Below are 19,869 nucleotides of genomic sequence, written 5' to 3'. Positions count from 1 at the left end.
GAGCAGTCAGCTTTGAATGACCCATCTGGGGCCAATGTGATTACTGGCAGGGATGTAGACTTAAGTGAAATGAAGCTGGAGCCAGATCTTCAAAGATATTTTAGATGATGGATGCCCACAGAAAACAGCCATATAATTAATGCAGCTATATGTCAAACTCATAAATTACATATAAGTTACATATGAAAAGCCACCTCTCATTTTTTCTCAACAAGCAACAGATTTGTGTCCTTTGAGAAGGCTGCTCTCTGCTGCTGCAGCCTTCAGAAATGCTTAGTCTGAAATGCTATGCTTGGTTTGATTGTCAATATTAAAAAGTGTTTTGTGAAAAATATTCTTATTTGGGGAAAAATTTTAAGACTTTGGAGCTGAAATGCTTCTACTGTGGTTTTTAGGTTATCCAGCACAATAGGTTTCAACCTATAGTGATGGACAGTATCGAGAAGTGTGTGATGAGCTATTCTACACAGCATGGGGACCTCACCTGGACGATTATTTATGTTGCTAGTGTCTGAGATCCGAACAGTAGCTGAGCCCCATAATATTAAGAGGTGTACAGCACAGGAGCAGTACAATCTGTACCCTCTGGTTTATAGAATCATAGAATCATTTAGGTTGGAAAAGACCTTTAAGATCATCAAGTCTGACCATTAACCTAACGCTGCCGAGTCCACCACTAAACCATGTCCCTAAGTGCTGTCTACACGTCTTTTAAATACCTCCAGGGATGGTGACTCAACCACTTCCCTGGGCAGCCTGTTCCAATGCTTGATAATCCTTTCAGTAAAGAAATTTTTCCTCATATCCAATCTAAAGCTCCCCTGGCACAACTTGAGGCCATTTCCTCTCATCCTATCACTTGTTACTTGGGAGAAGAGACCCCCATCTCGCTACAACCTCCTTTTAGGTAGTTACAGAGAGCGATAAGGTCTTCCCTGAGCCTCCTTTTCTCCAGACTGAACAACCCCAGTTCCCTCAGCCGCTCCTCATAGGACTTGTTTTCTCTTTATCTTCTTTCTGTCTTGCCTTGTTCTTGTTTTTTTGTCTCTGGTGACAGATACTACTGATTCATAGAAATGATTTCCAGCTTGGATTTTGTGGGGTGTAAAACCAGCTGGGCCAAGTGCATCCCCAGCCAGAAGACGACCACGGAAGACCGCGGAGTTACATCAGAGGCAACTCTGATCCACAAGACTTTGTTTTTGTAAACATCCCCTCCTCGCCAGGGTAACTAACTCCCAGAGGGCTCTCGTACAAGTGGGGATTTCGCCTTCTCTCACCCTGCTTCTCTCTTCAGCGCTTTGCATGAGCACTGTGCAGTTTCAAGGTATGCTGCTGTCTTGTCTGTGAGGGGATCAGAGCTTCCCTCGAATGGGATGGATCCCCAGAGAGAGACACCCAAGAAAAACACCACGGAGCATCTCATTGGTAAGCCTCGCTTTGTGTGTGTGTGTGTGGTTTTTTTCTCAGTAATAATAAAAAGGAGCAAAACTAACCAAACAAAAATGTACATTTGATCCCAGGCATTCATCATGTCTCCTACATGGGCTGGAGATGAAAATTCAGAATCTGCCACTGTGAGTGACAGAGAAAATTGCCTCATACTGCCCTGCCAGCACGGGTCAGCACCTGCCTTCCAGCAAAATGACCTCAGGGACTAAAATGGCTGATTCAGCTATTGATACACTTCTGTATATAGGGATGGGAGGGAAAGGGAAAAATACGAGTGAGTTAGGGAAGGTAGAAGAAATTTTTGGCCCCAAAAGGACACTTGATGTGTTTGGACTTGTGTGATGAACACCTGGTGTTCTCTTCAAGCAAGGGAACGGATGCCAAACCAAGTTGTTACTGGCAATGTGTGCTGTTTTCACCGTTGTGTCTGGCCATAAGTATGGATAGTGCGGTGGGACAAGTGTGAGTCTCGGCAGGATTGGTTTGGGTGCTTGTAGAAAGCAGGAGGGTACATAGTAGTTACAAGAGACTGAGTCTGCTCCATCTCTTTGTTGCTGTAGGAGACTTGGGAGACTTTTGCCCACAGTTCTTTATATGCTTCAGAAGACAACTTGGACATGAGCTTTTCATTTGCTTTTCAAGTTTGACACCCACATCATGATTTTGTGTATCAAGTCTGTTCATGATGTACCATGATGAGTGTATGAAGAAAAAACTAAGTGAATCTTAACGAGTGTCCTGGAGCTTTTCCACAACTGCTGATTGCTGAGTTTTCACGTTTTGCAGTGCATTGCAGCTCTTGGTTTGCTCTGGACTGTAGACCCAAGTGAGGTTTTTTGGTGGTTACGACTATTGTAATCCATATACAGGCATGGCAAAACCAGGTCACTGATATGTTGGGTTGTGACTGATCCTTATCCTTCACTATTGTGTTTTTCTAGTCTTCCATTTGTGTTGTGGTTAAATGGTTTGAAACTTCAGGGTAATCAGAGAACATTTGTGGTGTTTTTTGGGGAGCTAGGTCTGGATTCGCTATTAAGAAGGCATACTTTCATATCCTGCTTTTGTCATTGGAATCTACGTTTTTAGCTGGCATCACGATCTCTAGGACAGTTCTCATGAAGAAGGATTCAACTGTACTTTGTCAAGTTTTGGATGTGTGTTTTTTGCCCATAGTGGTGATTGATAAGTGATATCTTGACCCCCTACCTCTTCTCAGCTGCTCGAATATCAGTCTGCAGAGCGCGGGCATTTGTTCCTGGCCATTCCCCCCTGTCTGTGGATTGTGTCATTCCTACCAGGTATCTTCACAGTGGTCTCAGGTGGGTGATGGCAGATGATGCTGCAATCCAAAATTGCTTTTGAGGAGATTCTTCATAACCAGGTTTGGCACTGGAGAAAAAGATCACCAGACATTTTTCTGTAAGCTAATCATTTAGGTGAAATAAAGAGAGAGAGTGCAAAATGTTGAGTTCTGCTGAACAGAACATCCCTTCATGATTGATTTCCCCAAGTTTTGGATTAAGAATTATGAATGATGGCTATTCCATGAGTTTCCTTGATCTCTTTCCGCTGATTAAAAGACCCTCTTGGACACAAACGTATTTAAGTGTGAGGGATTAAATCTGCAGCGGGGACCTCAGAAGTGGGATGGGCAAAACTGCAAGCAGCAAAGGGCTTGGTTGTAACACCCAGGCTTGCAGTTAACATTGCCAGCAGGTGCAGCCCAGCTCTGCACAGAGGTACCAGCGAGAGGAAGGAGCTGCCGGAGGGCTGCGTTGCGGCTCCTCCTCCAGGGTTGCTGGGGGTTTTCTGACGAACCTGTCAGTCCTGCTCTGCTGGTCTGTTAGCTTGTGCCTTACAGATCAGGTAGCATCACGCCGTTTCACTGTGGTGACAAGTTTTTTTCTCACAATGTATAAAATGAATTGTTTTCTATTTATCAGTTTCTATCTGCATATTAATTTTATTTGATGGCAGCAATTCCCACTGCTCCCCTATACCTTTGAAGTAGCATATCCAAAACACGCTGCATCTTTCCATCAGCATGGCGAGGTTCTCTGAGGAGACCTCTGAGCCTTCGTCCCTCCCTCCTGCCTCTTCCCATTGCGTTGGGAAACATAGACTGTGGCATTCAGCTTCCCGTCTGTTGATGCTCATGCCTGCAAAAATCCTCTTCTGGCCCAAACCTGGCAGCCGGGCAGCCCTTGAGGCTAGCCCAGCCTGCATCCCTGCTGCTTCTGCTTTTCTCATGACTCTCCTGATCCAAGGCATTTCTGCAGTTAGCAAAATTCAGTTGACCTTGCAGCACTCTCTCCTGGTGGCAGGACTGTCCTCTTTCACTCCTCACCCTCTTCTGTGCCTCTTGTCTGAGGACCTCAGCAGCTCCAGCTGCTCTTCTCTTCAAAGAGTAGCTGCTCCTTGATCACCTTTTCCTTACAAAGAGCCTCCCAAACTTTTAGTACTTGAACAACAACTCACCGCTGCCTTCCCTTCAGGCACTAAAATAATGAAATTATTTTATTATTATTCATTATTATAATGAAATAATGAAATTTCATTATAATGAAATTTTGGGATGAGATGAGCTGAACGCAGTGAGAGAACTGCTCAAAATGTATGGGCGTGCATTTTGACAAGCACTGATTTTGAAGCTTATGGTCCAGTGGATGAACTGGTCCATCAATATTCCTCAAAACATTCATCTAAAGACAGCAGGAGTTCCCGTCATTTTCCTTATTGCCTGTTTCATACAAACTAAATCTTTTGCCCCAGCCATGGCGCACTGACAGAGATTCATATCCATGGATACTCCACCTAATGATTTATTTCTCCTTCCCAGCCCCCAGCTTTGGCAATGCCTTTCACTTTTCCGCTTTCCTTCCTGTTGCAAAATGTACTTCCTGAACCTTTTAACCTTTTGGGCAGAAGGGCCATAAGGTTGGATGTTTGGTTAGGCCTTTTATGGCTTTCTGTGAGTGATGGGAGGGAGGAAGAGGGAGTGAGTGTCTGTGGACTTCGCAGTCCCTCATGATTGCACTGGGCTAGAGCTACATCCCTCGGATAACTCTTTTCAAAATATGTATTCATTACTTTTCTTCCTTATTTTTTTTATAGCCGACAGGCAGGAAGGAATTGGTATCTGTGGCTGGATCCTAGTTTCCCTTTCGTTCCTCCTGGTGCTTATTACCTTTCCTATTTCCATCTGGGCATGTATCAAGGTAAGCTAGTGGGATTTGAGGCACATAAAGAACGCTATTATCATCGCTGTTACTTATGTTTATTGATTTATTATTTATTTTGTTAAGACAAGGCACTTCACATTCACTTTTTGGAAATCATAAGGGCTTGTAGCAAAGATGTGGTCTGGGACTGAGATCCATGCTCTTCCACTGACTTTCTGTATCACCACAATTTACTCATTTAATTTCTTCCAATCTCAACTTCCATCATCAGTTAAACTTCCCTGCTTTACAACACTGGGAGAATAAATCTACAAACTTTTCTGAAGAACTCATATTTGATGCTGCCAGCAATAGTGATTACCACGAGTACATGGGAACATGGGTCCCTGCATTGAGCGACTATATAACCTAAACCCACAAAATGCCCCTTCAAGACATGGGCATAATATGATTAATTTAAAGCGATTTTTAAAGGTGAGTTACCAGGGTGATTGCCCTGAACACCAGGCCTTGAGTAGTCCTGATTGATACACTAACCAAAGTCATTAGTGAGATTATCTGAGCTGAGACATACTTTGCCTACAGCTCCTCTGAGTGTAGTACTGATGTTGAGAGAGTTGTGGGTAGCCTCATTAGACAAGTGGCAATTCTTTCATATTTGATCTGTTTTATAACCTGTTTGCAGGGCCAGGGTCTGAGTTTTTCTGGCAGAGCATGAGGTGAGAAGAAAACGTAAAATGCCTAGTGATTTGCAGCTTTGTTAGTTCCTATATTATTTGTACTTTTTTCACATTTAATAAGGATGCCAAAGATTAAAAAAAATCAGACCAGAGAGCAGGAATAGAATTAGTTGTAAAATTTTAAATGTAAAATATTTTCCTAGGTTATCAGAGAATATGAACGTGCTGTTGTATTTCGGCTGGGACGTGTACTGTCTAAGAAAGCAAAGGGACCAGGTGAGTGCATGCAGCTTTATTCGTTAAGATGCACTGTTTTTATTTTGTCACTATCCGCTCTAACCACATAGAGAATTGCAGAGGTCCATGAAATCTTTCTTCATAGCATAGGGGGGGATGAGATGGTCCTCTCTGCTGCAGTTCCTTTACCTGCAGGCTGTTTGTTTTTCTGAAGAGAAGATAAAGCCACCCTCCTGTCACAGCACAACACAGAAGGTTGAGGACCTTGATACCAGGTATGGCTTTGCTCTTGAGTAGGTTGGACAACGGAAGGTTGAGCTCATGCTGCAAGACGTTGGCGGGGGACCAGGGAGGTTTAAATGCAGTCTTCAGGTCTGCCACAGACTTTTTTGCGTGACTGTGGCCACTCTCCCTGCACCTCACTTCCAACACTGCTTGTTGCTGCCAGCTCTTTAGCTGTCTTCTGCTCTCAAAATGGTAAATGTGTCAGGGCAGGGACACTCTGCATCTACAGTTTGTTACAGTCACCTAGGATCAGGTTACAAATCACAAATACAAACCGAACCCAACAACATGAGGTATTTGCATTGGTGCAGTTACCACCTCTGTGCAATGAAACTGGGCAAACTGGAAGCTGAAATAAGAGGAAAAAGTCCTTTTCAGGTACTGTCCTTCCTCTTGAATAATAGCCATGTGGTCCAAAGAGCAGCTAGGGCAGGTGCAGAGCTCTTCTGCGTGGCTCTGGGCACGTAAGCAAGGTGCTGAGATTAGAAGAATAGTTTTGTCAAGTCTCCCTCTCCAGTGAAGGCAGAGTGGGGACTTCTTCACAGGATGTGTCAGATCTTGGGACAACGTTCCTCATGTACGTGCAGGAATCTGGACCCCGGGGATGTCTTTCCTGAGGACACACATACTGCACCGTAAATGGATTAAAAAAGGGGAAACTAAACAAAGGCATGGAAGAAATTTTTGCCAAAAGTCTCGTGGCAGATTTGAGACCAGAACTGCAATCTGCCCATTCCCAGTCCAGAGCCCTAGGTCATTAAGCTCTAATAAATTCACATTATTTGCAGATATCTGCATTTCCCTCTTTTATTTGAAAATGCAAAACCTCACTGTTGTCTCCTCCTGTAGCAGAAAGGACAGCTGTAGTAATAAGGTGGGCTCATTCCCCACCCTGTGGATATTTCCATCTGTTTGCTTTGTACAGGATACCTGGTTCTAGACTTAGCTTTCAGAAGTGTTTAATCTAATTATTTTTATTTTTCAGGTATGATCCTCATACTTCCATGTACAGATACATTTATCAAGGTTGATCTTAGAACGGTTACCTGTAACATTCCTCCACAAGAGGTAACTATTCTCTAGCAGCCATCTAAGACAAATAAAAGATAGAGGTGGTTTGTGGCATGATCAAAAATAATGCAGGCGTTTTATAGTCTTGCAGCTGTGAGCTACCATATAGAATTTAGCTTATTTGCTGTATCTTCTGACTTCCAAACTGCTTACAAAACTTCTTCTTCTTATGAAAACTTGCAGACGCGTCATTGCAGGTCAAGCAAACTCCTCTTGCTGATGTTCAGAACTGTGAGATAAAAGATAAGGGGCGGGGGGGGGGGTGAGGGGGGCGAGGAGGGTAGAACTGCAAATGGGAGACAGAGAGGACAAGAGAGAAGAGGCTAAAAAATTCCCAGTTGTATTGTTATTCCACACATGGAAATGAAGCAATAGACTAGTGTAAGACATCCAGAAATGAATGTCCTAATAAAATTGGATCTGACACGCAGCTCACCATTCAAAAAAGCCTTCACTGATGTTGTAGTTGCTGCTTGAAGGTACGCACACTCTACATGTTTCTGAAAAGGCAAATTACATATGGGTAACAAATCTCCTTAAATTAACAGGAATTAGCAGACAATCATCCACAAAACTCAGATCCAAGCAGGAATGGAGGGGTGTATCTGTAGGCATTTTATTGACAAACATTGACCGAAGAATGTAATCTGAAGAATCAGTTGCTGAGCAATTCCTGTCCTCCTGATAAAGTTTTGGCTCCTTGCGGACCCAGCCCCACTGCAGTACAATGCTTCTGTTCATGGAATTGGCACTGCTGTCCCCTTCCTTACTCGAAGGGCAGAGGGGGAAGAGATGGCCCCAGGACCCCTTTGGCCCCCAGGATTGCCCTTTGTGTTCCCCAGGAGCTGTTTCTTGGACCATTATCTTTCCGTAATCACAAAGAGCCTTTTCTCAGAGTGCAGGTTGCAGGGGTGCATGTGTTGGAATGAAAAATGGCTCCCCCAAAATGGGAGGCTGGAAGGAAGATAGTTGCAGTCCTTGTGCTGTACAAGGCTTAGCAGCTTTTGGCAAGGCTTCTGCAGCGGTTGGCAGGGCTTCTGTGAAGCATTTACTTGCAGGCAAAAGATGCTAAGGAGGGAAGAGATAGTGGAGCATCATCAGTGCTCCACTGAGGCGAACTGCCTGCTGAGGCACAGGGGACTTGTCTGGCAAAAGATGACACAACTCCTCTATGAATACTTAAATATTTTTCAGAGCTTCTTCTCACAATTTCTTGCACTTTGCTTTTCATTTTTGTTTTAGTTTGCTGGTGTTTCTTACAAATACATCGTTTAGGGGAAGTAGCACAGATCTTCCAAACTGCATGCAATGTATAAAATCATTAATGGCCCTTTCTACAATAAATGAAGAGGATAACCATCATTTATTATTGCAGAAGAAATTAACTCAAGTTATGAGATTCACTTACTGTTGAAACAGTTGTTCAAAGGCTATGAACAACATTTTGCCCCAGTTTAAACTTTGGTGATGCTGGATAGCTTCCTTGAAGTCATTTCTCAGGTGAGTGACAAAGAAACCAAAAGAAATTCTTAGTTTCCTCGAATTATCAGGGCCTTTTCCTCACTAAGGTGAAAAAAAAATATTCCCCTTCCTTGGCAAAGGGTGTGTTATTGGATCCTTCTCTAATTCTGTACATTTCTTGAATGCAGATTCTCACGAAAGATGCTCTTACTATCCAAGTCGATGGGGTGATGTACTACAGGATCCACAGTCCTGTCAGCGCCGTTGCTAACATCACTGATGTCCACTCAGCTACCTTCCTCTTGGCACAGACAACCCTGAGAAAGGTTCTGGGTACACAGAGCTTGGCTCAGCTCCTGGCAGGTCGTGAGGAGATTGCACACAGTATCCAGGTAAATCTGGCTCTGAAAATTCAGACAAGCATGGAGATGTGTTCTGGGGAGCAGCAAATCAGAAATAATCTCTCTTTCTTTCTTCAACAATGTCGTGGTTTAGGCCCAGCTGGCAACAAAGCACCACGCAGCCGCTCACTCACTCCTCCTCCCCGGTGGGATGGAGAGGAGAAAATATAACGAAAGGCTCGTGAGTCAAGACAAGGACAAGGGAGGGATCACTCACCAGTTATGGTCACAGGCAAAAAACAGACATGACTTGGGGAAAAAGAAATCAATTTAGTTTGTTACCAATCAAATCGGAGTAGGATAATGCGAAATAGAACCATATCTTAAAAACAAACCTTCCCCCCACCCCTCCCTTCTTCCCGGGCTCAGCTTTGCTCCCAATTCCTCTACCTCCTACCCCCGCAGCGGCGCAGGGGAATGGGAATGGGGGTTGCGGTCAGTTCGTCCCACATATTGTCTCTGCTGCTCCTTCCTCCTCAGGGGGAGGACTCCTCACACTCTTCCCCTGCTCCAGCGTGGGGTCCCTACCATGGGGGTCAGCCCTCCACGAGCTTCTCCAATGCGAGTCCTTTCCACGGGCTGCAGTCCTCCATGAACTGCTCCAGCGTGGGCTTTCCCACGGAGTCACGGCCTTCTCCAGGCCCAGCCACCTGTTCTACCGTGGGGTCCTCCACGGGCTGCAGGGGAATCTCTGCTCCAGTGCACCTCCTCCCTCTCCTTCTTCACTGACCTCGGTGGCTGCATGGTTGTTTCTCTCACATCCCACTCCTCTCTCCGCTGCAGGTTTTTTTTACGCAGTCTTTTTCCCCTTCTTAAACATGCTATCACAGAGGCGCTACCACCATCGCTGATGGGCTCAGCCTTGGCCAGAGGTAGGTCCGACTTAGAGCTGGGGAAGCTTCTGGCAGCTTCTCACAGGAGCCACCCCTGTAGCCCCTCCCCCACTACCAAAACCCCGCCACACAAACCCAACACAAACAATGATAACAAAATTTTCCTTTATGTTTTTTTCAATTATACATCTCATTGCTTAGAGTCAGAAAGAGTTGTTCCAAAGGTATTTCCCCAGGTTCTTGTAGAAGAGTTATTTCCTATTAAAAAGCAATGAAGATTCTGAAATTATCCAGTGACTTGAATAAATCAATTTAGTCTTTGCTCAGAGGCTGCTGCAAGTGGTGAAAAAGAAGTCTGCTGCTTGTGGGAAGTTCTATCTTGAGCAGACCCTTGACTGAGGTTTAATCAAGGCAAAGCTTGTATCTCCTGTCATAACAATGAAGAGTACAGAACCGAGTTGTTTTATGCTTTAAAATGCCATCTGTTTTGTTTTTTTCATTTGGCAGCCAAGGAGGGAGCAGAGAAGAAATCCAACACCTGATTTACTCTTTTCAGTCAGAGAAGGCATAGTCAAATCGAAGAGAGATTGTACCCCTCTCCAGCCAGGAGAGCGGCCGCGGGCAGAGCCAGGGTCACGGTGGTGACGTGGGTTGCAGTAGCGCCCAGGAGCCTGAGCACAGAAGAGCATGCCAGTGCTGCAGGGCTGTGCTGTGTCTTTCACCCATAGCGTGCTTTTATGTGCTTTTACAGCGTTGTGCTGTTTTAGGAAGTTGCTGTAGTATTACTTTGTAAAAGGGAGAAGTTTGGTAAGTGCCCACCTAAAGAAAGGATGGGGATCATAATTTAGGAGGCGGTAGAGAAGCCACGCAGGAGACGCCGGTGTTGATCAGCAAGAGTTTGATAAGGTTGCGGTACCCGCTGTATGGACACCATGTTGGATGTTGGTGCCCCTGGAGGGCTCCGTCTTTCTGTTGTGCAGGTTTGCATGCTGCCTTTCCTTTGCGTGGTTTTCTCTCTGCCATCACTGTGCTCTTCATGGGGGGTTGTGTGTTTGTCCCTCAGGCTATCCTCGCCAGTGCCACGGAGCAGTGGGGAATCAAAGTGGCCCAAGTGGAGATCAAAGATGTCAGGATTCCCACGGCCATGCAGAGGGCAATGGCAGCCGAAGCAGAGGCTGCTCGAGAGGCAAGAGCTAAGGTGAGACCCACAGCAATGTCTACCCCCAAGCTCCCATATCCTTGTCCCAGGCATCCAAGTGCCTCTTTGTTTTCTCCTCATTGTAAAGGTGGATTTTCCCCACTATGGGCAGCATCACAGTGCCATTTCCATTTCTCTTACTTTGCAGGTTGTGGCAGCAGAGGGAGAAATGAATGCTTCTAAAGCCCTCAAGCAGGCCTCCATGGTGCTGGCCGAGTCTCCAGCAGGTCTTCAGCTGCGCTACCTGCAAACGTTAACAACCTTGGCAGCAGAGAATAATTCCACCATTGTCTTCCCTCTCCCTATAAATATGATTGAGAGTTTGGGGCAGAAAAATAGAGGGGGATAGAGACTGTTCTATGCTAGCTCCTTGGGCAGAGGTTTAAAGGGTTTCCCAGGAAGCAAGGGGTTCCACATTACCAGAATTAAAATAGAAGCATGCTTGGGTCCTCTGTACCAAAAATAAGAGTAAAAATAGTTTAATAACCACACATAGCTCCCACATTAGAAGACTGCATTTGCAAAGTTCAGGCACTAAGCAGTTTCAGCTTAGACTCATCTCCAAGTGAAATGGAAGAAAATATGTAATATGCAATAAAATATGTAAAATGCATGTTAGACCTAATATGAAATTTTAGTGATGCTTTCACCACATTTTACAGAGTCTTGAGTGTAGCAATTATTTGGTGAATTGTCTGCTAAGCAAGAACCTCTGAGTTCTTGATATACTCCACACAGCAAAAGGGTCAGATGCTGGTATTTAACTCAAGTCCTGTGGAGTGGAAAGAAGGATTTGGCTCCTAACCTTAGAGGTATTCTTTCATAACTATTAGCAGAATTACTGGATAACTGGTATGTCAGTGGAACAGCCTATTCTTTATCTTATATGAGTAAAAATTAGTACTCACTTTACTGACCTGAGCTGGATTTTGCCATATCACTGACATTTCTATAAGCTCAGTAATAAAAGGAAGAGAATATATGCCCATGCTTTACAGTCACATTTCCTAAATCTGAAAGCTGGGGCAAACCTCGAGGAAAACAAATTGTCCTATGTTAATTTAAGTGTCTGTCTTTCACTTTCAGGAGGTTTCTTATCCTCCCATGCAGATGTCATGTAGCAGTGATGCAGGCTTTCATAAAATGAGCCTTCCCCACCCTCCACCCATGCAATGCCTGGCAGCTGAGCGGGGCACATGGCTGATATCTGAGTTGAGCTGTCATTATACCCGAGTTTACAGCCTTCAAAAAGAGCTGGGCAGTTCACATTGCTGGCACACAGTGATGGGCTGTCTGCTATGAATCTGAAGGCTCTTGTGGAGTAGCTGTTCTGGTAGGTGCTGCCGCCATGTAGTGTCTTCTCCACACAAGACTCACTGCTACCCCTCCTATCCAGTAGGGTCATTTGACTCCAAATTAACCAGATCAGCATGGACCTACTAATTATCATATCATTGATACAGGCCCTTCTTATTTTTACTGCAGTGTAACACAAGCAGGCCAGGTGGCAAATTTTTGCGCTCAGTAGCTGTTGGCACAAAGACAGCGGTATGAGCATCTGAGGATGGTGGCCTGTTCAGCAAACACAGCTTTTTATTGCTGCTCTTCTCCGCTTCAGACATGACTGCCAAATGGCGTTTTGCTGGCAAACTAAAGTAAAACCTGTATTTGCAAGTCATCTACTTATCAGTGGTATCAAAACATTTTCTACAGACTTTTTCTTATACTAAGAAAAGAGAGGTTTTGAGTTTTGGGGTTATTTTTCATCATCAACTTAGTTTGCCGTTTGTGGAAGCCTTTATAACTGTGGCAGCAAACCCCCCACCTTTCCCTGGCAAATATTGCATCTCCGCTATAAAGCTGTTTGCATAGCCACAGAAGCAGCAATACTTTAGAAAAATGCAACCACAGATTGTGTCAGGTTTTTTTTTTTTAAAAGTAATGCAAATTAATTAAACTCTAAAAAAAGAAAAGCTTGAAAAACATGTGACTACGGACTGCAATTAAAAAGCAATTCTGTGCCCTCAGTGAGCTACCAGCACTAAGTAGCCTGTGCAGGACTCCTGGGTTAGGCACAGGACACATCCATTCCAGTTGCCCATCCCTGATACTGGGCCAGTTCCAGTTCCAGCTTCAGAAGTGCGTATGGGAATCCTGCTGTGGTACAAGTGGGGGCATTCGTTCCCCTACATGAGGACTCACAAGTAAAATCAGAAATTCACTGAAGTGCTGAAGCATGAACATTAGTATCTCTTTTCTTTCAGCAGCAGTGTAACACAGGCTGTACTTGGTAAGCCCATGAATGCCCAGTCTTCTTTCTGACCCATGCAAATTTCTTGGCCTCTTTAATGTCCAGTGACAAAGACTGCAGCAATTAACCAGCTCCGCAAGCACAGCATTTTTTCATTTGATCCCCTGCAGGATAATTGCACTGTTGTATAATGGATCAGGGAGACAGAAATTCCTGCTCTGTCTTCACCAGTGTCAGGGACAACAAACACAATAACTAGTAGAGTAACTGCAAGTTTTGTTATATTACCCCCCCAATACATCTACAAGAAGATACTCCAATCAGCAAAACAGATAGCAACAGAAGCAGCTCTGCAATGTTTCAGGTGCCACTCTGATGTACAGACTTTGCAAGAAAAACTCAGGAAGGAGCTGAGTCGCAGTCACATGGATAGGATGTGGGGAGCAGAGCAATCGTTCAGAAGTGGCACAGGCTGTCAGGCGTGTTCATGAAGTCCTGCAGGTGAGCACAGGCTTGCCGGTGCAGGGTGGTGCGGCACTCGCTGTCATCTGGAATTTTCTCTATCCAGGCTTGTGCATCAAGGAAGTACTGCATCCTGAGTGCAAGTGGGACAGGTAAAGGAGGTGAGACACTACTGCTGACCTGCAGCAACCAGAAAGTGTAAACCTCATGGGGTTGCATCCCTCCACTGAGGCATCTCTGAGATCAGGAGGAGTTATACTAGCCAGGAAACTTGCCTGAAACCTAGTTTCACCAGCAGGTTAACTGAGCTTTGAATAAAGTTTAGGAAGAGTCAGTGCCAAGCTGGGACAAACCTGGCTGTACTTGTGTTTTGAGTGACACCAGGTAAGCTTGGGCTAAGTTTCTATTAGAGTTTTCTGGAGGGGCACAAAAAGCCCCAGTGAACACCAATGGGACACAGTGAAGGGGTGTTTAGATTCAACAGAGTATCTCAAAATGTTTCCTCATTTTCTGTGGTGAGAGACCCTGTAGCTTCTGGCATTTTACGACTAGGCTGGAGAAGACTTTAGAGGCTACACCTCTTCTTGGAGTCTTCGGTCTTTAGCAGGCATCTGTTGAAGCAGGCGCCCTGACTTAAGCACTCACATTGGTGTCATATAGAGATGGAGAGAGGGGACCTTTTAAGGTTTTAGGAAGTGATGTTTACCATTCGACTGAGAAGGTCTCCCTCCTAGAAGCTTTCAAAGGCACTACCTTTCTACAGTTCTGCGCAGGGAAATTGAATGTTTAAGATGGCTTCCTCACTGAATACTTAATAGTCAGACTAAATTCCTCCTCAGATAAATTTCCTTGAGAAATAAGAAGATAAATTTCCAATGAGAAATGAGAAGAATGATGTATTTGCATGCAGGATGTAACAGAAGCTTTGAGAGCTGCTTTAGCCACAGTCCCACCCATTTCTTTTGCAAACACAGGAGTTGTGTAAGGCCTTTGCAGCAGATGGAACCGTGTAGCGTTTCCCATTCTCCTTTTCTAGCTGTGAGTTTTTAACCCAGTGAAGTAAGGGCCAGATTTTGATTCTGAAAAGTGTGGGAACCAGGCTCTGCACAGACAGATGAGCTGATGGATTTGGGTGGCTCAGCTCTTCCCCACAGCTTGCCTTTTACCTACAGAGTTAGTTAAGTTACTCTTTGCATTTTAGTAATGCCAGCAGAATCAGTCCCTAAGCAATTTGGCCCTCCTTTTGCTTTCTGGAGGTATTCTAATAGTTTGAGTAACCTCTGGATTCATGGTCCACGATAGCAGCCACTGCTGCTCAGAAACCATTGCACTTACTTGTTGTTGCAATCAACCGTTTGCCCATCTTTCCCCATGAGGAGGTACCGCTTGCCAGTGACCATGTTTAAATTGCACGTGGAGCGTGACAGGAACTGTCGGTGGGCACCCACTTGGACGCTTTCATCAGCAGCTGTGGCGTGAGAAGAGAAAACCCCATGAACTTTTGTAATAAAGAGTAGAACTATAGCCCACTGGACGCAACCCCTTGTGGTCAATAAATGGGAATAAATGACCATGCTATGGTAGGATATATTTCCTTTAACATTACCTGACAAAAAGTAAAGCACTTTGTCTTACCTGGTTTTCTTGGCCTCCTCAGTAGTTACTGCAAGAGCTGTTTTGCTATAGAGATCTATCAGGCTTTATGGAGTTTGTTTAAATCTCAGAAATTGAAAGAAAAGCCAAAGGAGAAAGAAAACCTTCTATATCTTGTATTTCAGATTGCTCAGGCTCATAGTGGTCTTAAAAGCTAGCAAACAAAATTCAAATGTCTTAAGGCTCAACAATGCAGCAGGCAGTATTAAAAACCCACTCTCCTTAGCGCACCCGACCTGAACTTCACTGATTTAGCCTTTACGCTATTGCCTCTGAAGCTGATATGTAGGACATGTGCTTGGTGATCTCCACCTCAAAATAATTTTGAAGATTCTGGTCTGGATTCTGGCCCAGAGGATTATTCATTCAAGAGCCTCACTGCCTATTACAGAAGTGGGCATCCAAGGCAGAAGAGAAGGGTACTCAGGTTCTGCAATGACATGAGAGCTGGAAAGAGGCTTATTCATCAGACTAACGCATGTCATGAGGATACTGTGTTGTTTGGCTAGAACAACAGTTTTCAAAGTCCATTTGAAAAAAAAATGCAAATAACAAACAGCAATATTCTAATTTCTTACTCTCTTTCTAACTATAATGTGAAATGTCATGCACAACTGTGGTGACAAATTCAACATTAAACTAGCTTAAATTACAGGTAAAACACCACAGTCCAGAACCTTGTGCAGCCTCTGCTTTCTAAAGTATTATATTACAAGTATGGAAAGTCTAGTATTCAAAATAAAATCCTAAGAGTAGAATAACAACCTGAAGTAGAATATTTTAACACTAATAAGATTTCAGAAAATTTGATGTAGAGTGCTAATCTGTGAAACCTAGCACTAAGAACCCTATCTATTTCCTAGTTAAAACTTGCATTAATTTTACATATGGTACTTATAGGCCAGAGAAAAGTCAGTCTTCAGTATTGTATGCTGTTTTACATCTGCATTCTTCCAAAGAATAATACAGTATTACAGGTTTTCTGATATAATCCAAGACCTTTCTATTGTTCCTGTGCCACATGCTGTACTGAATTTTCATTTTGTTCAAGGAATGCAAAGATGGATGAGAATTACTTGAGAAAATGATGGTGTTATGCCTCAGGTTCATTGCGCTTAAATTACCATGGTGTTTCTTGGTTCATATGCTTCACAAACGGCCTAACACAGTTCAAACTCTGGGGATCATAAGCATTTGAACTATTACTTTAACAGGTTATTGTGTAATTTCCAATTCTAAATCTCCAATTAAAAAAAATTTAAATTAAAAATGTAATATTCTAAAGTATCCAAGCAGAATTTAAGGGAAACAATTACTTCAAATTTTAGAATCTGTAATCGGGGGTGGGGGGGAAGGATTCTGTGCTATTTTGCATGGGCCATACTGTTCTCCTAAAGGACTCATAAGACAGCATAAACATTAACCATCCAAAACACATGCACTAATTCTATTAATAATCAAAGAAATCTGAGGAGTGCACATCTGCAAAATTCTCTTTTGCTGACTCCCAAACACAAACAAGTGTTTCCATCTGTCTTCTGAACCAACCCTTTATCTGCAAGGACTGATACTGAAATAATGCCAGGGGTCCAGAGAATGAGAATTTACCCTGCTAATTCTCACCTACCCTTGGTGATGGCAATAGAGACCAACCTCGCTCAAAACAGCCACAGAAAATACAAAAGATAGCAACTCTAGTTCAGTCATGAGCTGATTTGGATGCAACGCCTTGCATTTTCTTCATCATGGCTTCACGCCTCTTCCCAGCCTTTCCCAAGCCTGCCGAAAGAGTCTTCAGAGCCTACTGATGCTCATAAACTGCCTCATACAGCACAAACCAAAGGGGATTTTAAAGGGGTCAAAAAGAAGGAGGTGGGAATGTGAGAAGTCATCTCTTCCCTTCAGCTTCAGATTCAAAGGATGTTCCTCTCAGCTGCCAACAAAATCTTTCCAGTGCTTGCCTGCGAGTTGTGAGTACAAATTCATTGGGGCCCAGAGCTCTAAATCCTTTTAGATCACGTAGGTTTTCTGGAGGGATTAATGAAACTTTCCATCATGGTACTGTAATCTCCCATAGCCGATGTTTTGATCACTAGGTACATTATCATTTCCCTGCATACGGAAATGACCAATGCTGTCTGGGTATGACCAATGCTGTCTCTGGACTCACAAAGCGTGAACTTGATTTTCTGACAGGAACTGGACATTGGGCACAGGTCACAAGTTGTGTGCCATGAAGTACTGGGTGACATCACCAGTCGCCTGGGCAAAGATCAAAGGAGTGCAATAATTATTCTGTTCTGGGCAGGGAAGATTTTGAAATCTTTGAAGTTGCTTTTTAAAAGCAATCTCTGGCTGCCGAACTCAAAACTGACAACCACATGATACCACAGTGGTTGAAGTCTGAGATGTCATCTGACAGCCTCTCCAGAATTTATTTTGAACAATATCAGCGTTCACTGATGATGCTGATAAGGTAGAGTTCACATGGGAACAGCTGGGATGGCAGGCCTGCAGAAGGACATTGTGTGAGAGCAGTGCAAATCTTTACACTGCACCTAAAGATAGAGAAAGTCCTCTTTGTTGTTATCACAATTATTAAATCAAAGTTCTAGAAGTTTTCCTTTGTTCACTGACTTGAGGCAAGTCATCGTGGGCAACTCTTAGCCTGTTCTGCAAGGGCTGCAAGTGCTTAATAATTAATTAACAAGCACTTCAAATCTTCATCTAGTATCAAAAGAGAGGTCAGTGGATATGTCTACAGTAGACAAAAATGTGGCTCAATAACAGCAGTCTATAAAGTGAAATAGTTGATGCAGAAGACCTAATATCCACACTATGCATGTTTTTGGAGGGTTGATCTTAGACTAGCTCCAGTTTGGAGCCATGGACTGAATGCAGCTGGAACGTGTCTTCTGGTTTAGTCTCATCTGAAAAGATTGAAGCTCATGTGCTCTGGGATTGCTGCACAATGTGAACCAAAGCAACCTACCCCTGAGCTGAACTGAACAGTGAGGTAGCTGCACCAAATGAGCCTTGCAAGAAATCAGTCTTCTTGCAAGCCTAGTGTAGAAGTCTATCTGACCCTACTTTCTACAGCAAGAGAAGGAATCTGCATGGCTCATACTGGCTAATATTTAATCAACCTTGTTTTCCTACAGGTGAATGAAAGGAGCCAAACATTTTGATACTTACTGGCTTTAAGGATTCTGTGGATTTTGGCCTCATAGTAATCAAAAACATTCTTCTGTGTACTATTGAGGAACTCCACCTCATACACTGCAACAGACAACAACTGTGTGAGGCCAGACGGAAACATGAAATTGCATCCAAAAACTGAAAAATAGGTATGCTTTTACCAGATTTCTATACAGAGGCTGGTGTACCATCTATTCACAAATCATGGGGGTATGAAAGACAAGAGGATAGTAATCCTGTATACCTAATATGCTTTTAGAAAGTCAGGTATTAATCAACAACCTCTAGATTTGTATTCCTTTTGTGTATTTTTTTAAAAGAAGCTCCTATATGATTAGGTTTTCACTTTTTTTCCTGTCCTTCTGTTAGCATCTAACTTACCAAAGCTGCGGAACCAGTTTTCCTTCAGTAGCTCTTCCAACTTTACATCCAAAGAAGAGGCCAGAAAGGCAAATTAATAAAGGAGAAAATACTCGCCTAGCTCCGCAGAAGGAGCTGCTGAGCTATGGCATGCCATGCAAAGCCTACTCTTTATCTCTGTCCTGTAACATTAGGGATGTAGGGGATGGTGGTGCTCACACCACAGGTCTTTTCTGTGGAATTCGCAGGGAGTGTTGCGAGCGACCTTGAACAATTAGACATAGCCTTGAAAGACACAGAATGAGGGAGTAAATAAGTGATAAAGCAGGTGTGCAGAAAAGAAGCTGAAGACTGAAATAATTTGGAACACAGATATGACACCGAAGCCAGAAAACGTGTGTCTTGCTCGACAGCACCAATCAGAAGCTTAGCCGCGGCGTGTGAACAGAAAGTATTAACTAATCATGGAACAAGCCTGAGCGCGTGGACAGCTAATGAATCTATATAAGTACAAACTTGTAAACAGTAAAGGTCTTTGGTTTTACCTGCACCAGAGTCCGTGAATCAATCCCTACACTTTTCTAAACCATGTAACGTAATGTTGTCCACGCTTCCTTCCCCCAGCATCCCACTGCATCTTTCTGAGGCCTTTACTTTTTCCTTTCACCCCCCTGATGACTGCGATAGTGTACAGCTTCATTTCATCTCCTCAGCCTCTCGGCCAGATACAGAAACCCTACTCATTTCAGGAGAGGTCTGGGCATATAAAACTACAAACTTATCCTTATTGAAAAGAACTATGTTTCAACTAAATCGACAGTTGTCTTTCATGCCTTACCATAATCCACAATAGGATGGTAGCAGACAAAACTAAAGCGTGTGGTTTGTGTTACAGCTTTACCGAAAGTTGATCTTTGTCTTGGGCAGGGACCTAGAGTGAAGAAAATAAATGATACATCTGCCTCTGTAGGCATGGATATTTAGACAGATACAGTTTACACATGCTCATTCGCTCAACATTATAACAGAGAATAAAATAAAATGGCAGAACAACTTTCTTAGAGGTGTGGTGAAGGGTTTTTACATACATATGCACATGTATACATACATTGCATTCAACTATCAAATCAATCCTGGACATC

The 19,869-nt window shown here is 43.6% G+C and overlaps 2 protein-coding genes across 2 annotated transcripts in view; one reads left to right on the top strand and one right to left on the bottom strand.

Moving 5' to 3' along the window:
- Positions 1 to 1,376: 1,376 nt before the first annotated feature.
- On the top strand, positions 1,377 to 11,298 carry STOML3 (stomatin like 3). The gene is made up of 7 exons (XM_050912829.1): positions 1,377 to 1,428; positions 4,570 to 4,673; positions 5,521 to 5,593; positions 6,825 to 6,907; positions 8,560 to 8,763; positions 10,669 to 10,803; positions 10,952 to 11,298. Exons 1-7 carry the CDS (start codon positions 1,377 to 1,379, stop codon positions 11,150 to 11,152), a joined length of 852 nt encoding a protein of 283 aa, XP_050768786.1. The 3' UTR covers positions 11,153 to 11,298.
- Positions 11,299 to 13,510: 2,212 nt separating this feature from the next.
- LOC127026367 (complement C4-like) overlaps positions 13,511 to 19,869 on the bottom strand; it is a 49,303-nt gene continuing 42,944 nt past the window's right edge. The window contains exons 38-41 of the mRNA XM_050911576.1: positions 19,566 to 19,658; positions 18,365 to 18,448; positions 14,852 to 14,984; positions 13,511 to 13,649 (exon numbers count right to left, since the gene is read on the bottom strand). Of these exons, the coding sequence (XP_050767533.1) occupies positions 13,511 to 13,649; positions 14,852 to 14,984; positions 18,365 to 18,448; positions 19,566 to 19,658 (449 nt within the window). The remainder of the gene's footprint in view (positions 13,650 to 14,851; positions 14,985 to 18,364; positions 18,449 to 19,565; positions 19,659 to 19,869) is intronic.

The sequence above is a fragment of the Gymnogyps californianus genome, chromosome 1 (genome assembly GCF_018139145.2).
Source record: "Gymnogyps californianus isolate 813 chromosome 1, ASM1813914v2, whole genome shotgun sequence".
In the NCBI taxonomy this organism is placed as follows: domain Eukaryota; kingdom Metazoa; phylum Chordata; class Aves; order Accipitriformes; family Cathartidae; genus Gymnogyps; species Gymnogyps californianus.
Note: the sequence above shows the minus strand (reverse complement) of the source record. Positions and strands in the feature narration are given on the sequence as shown.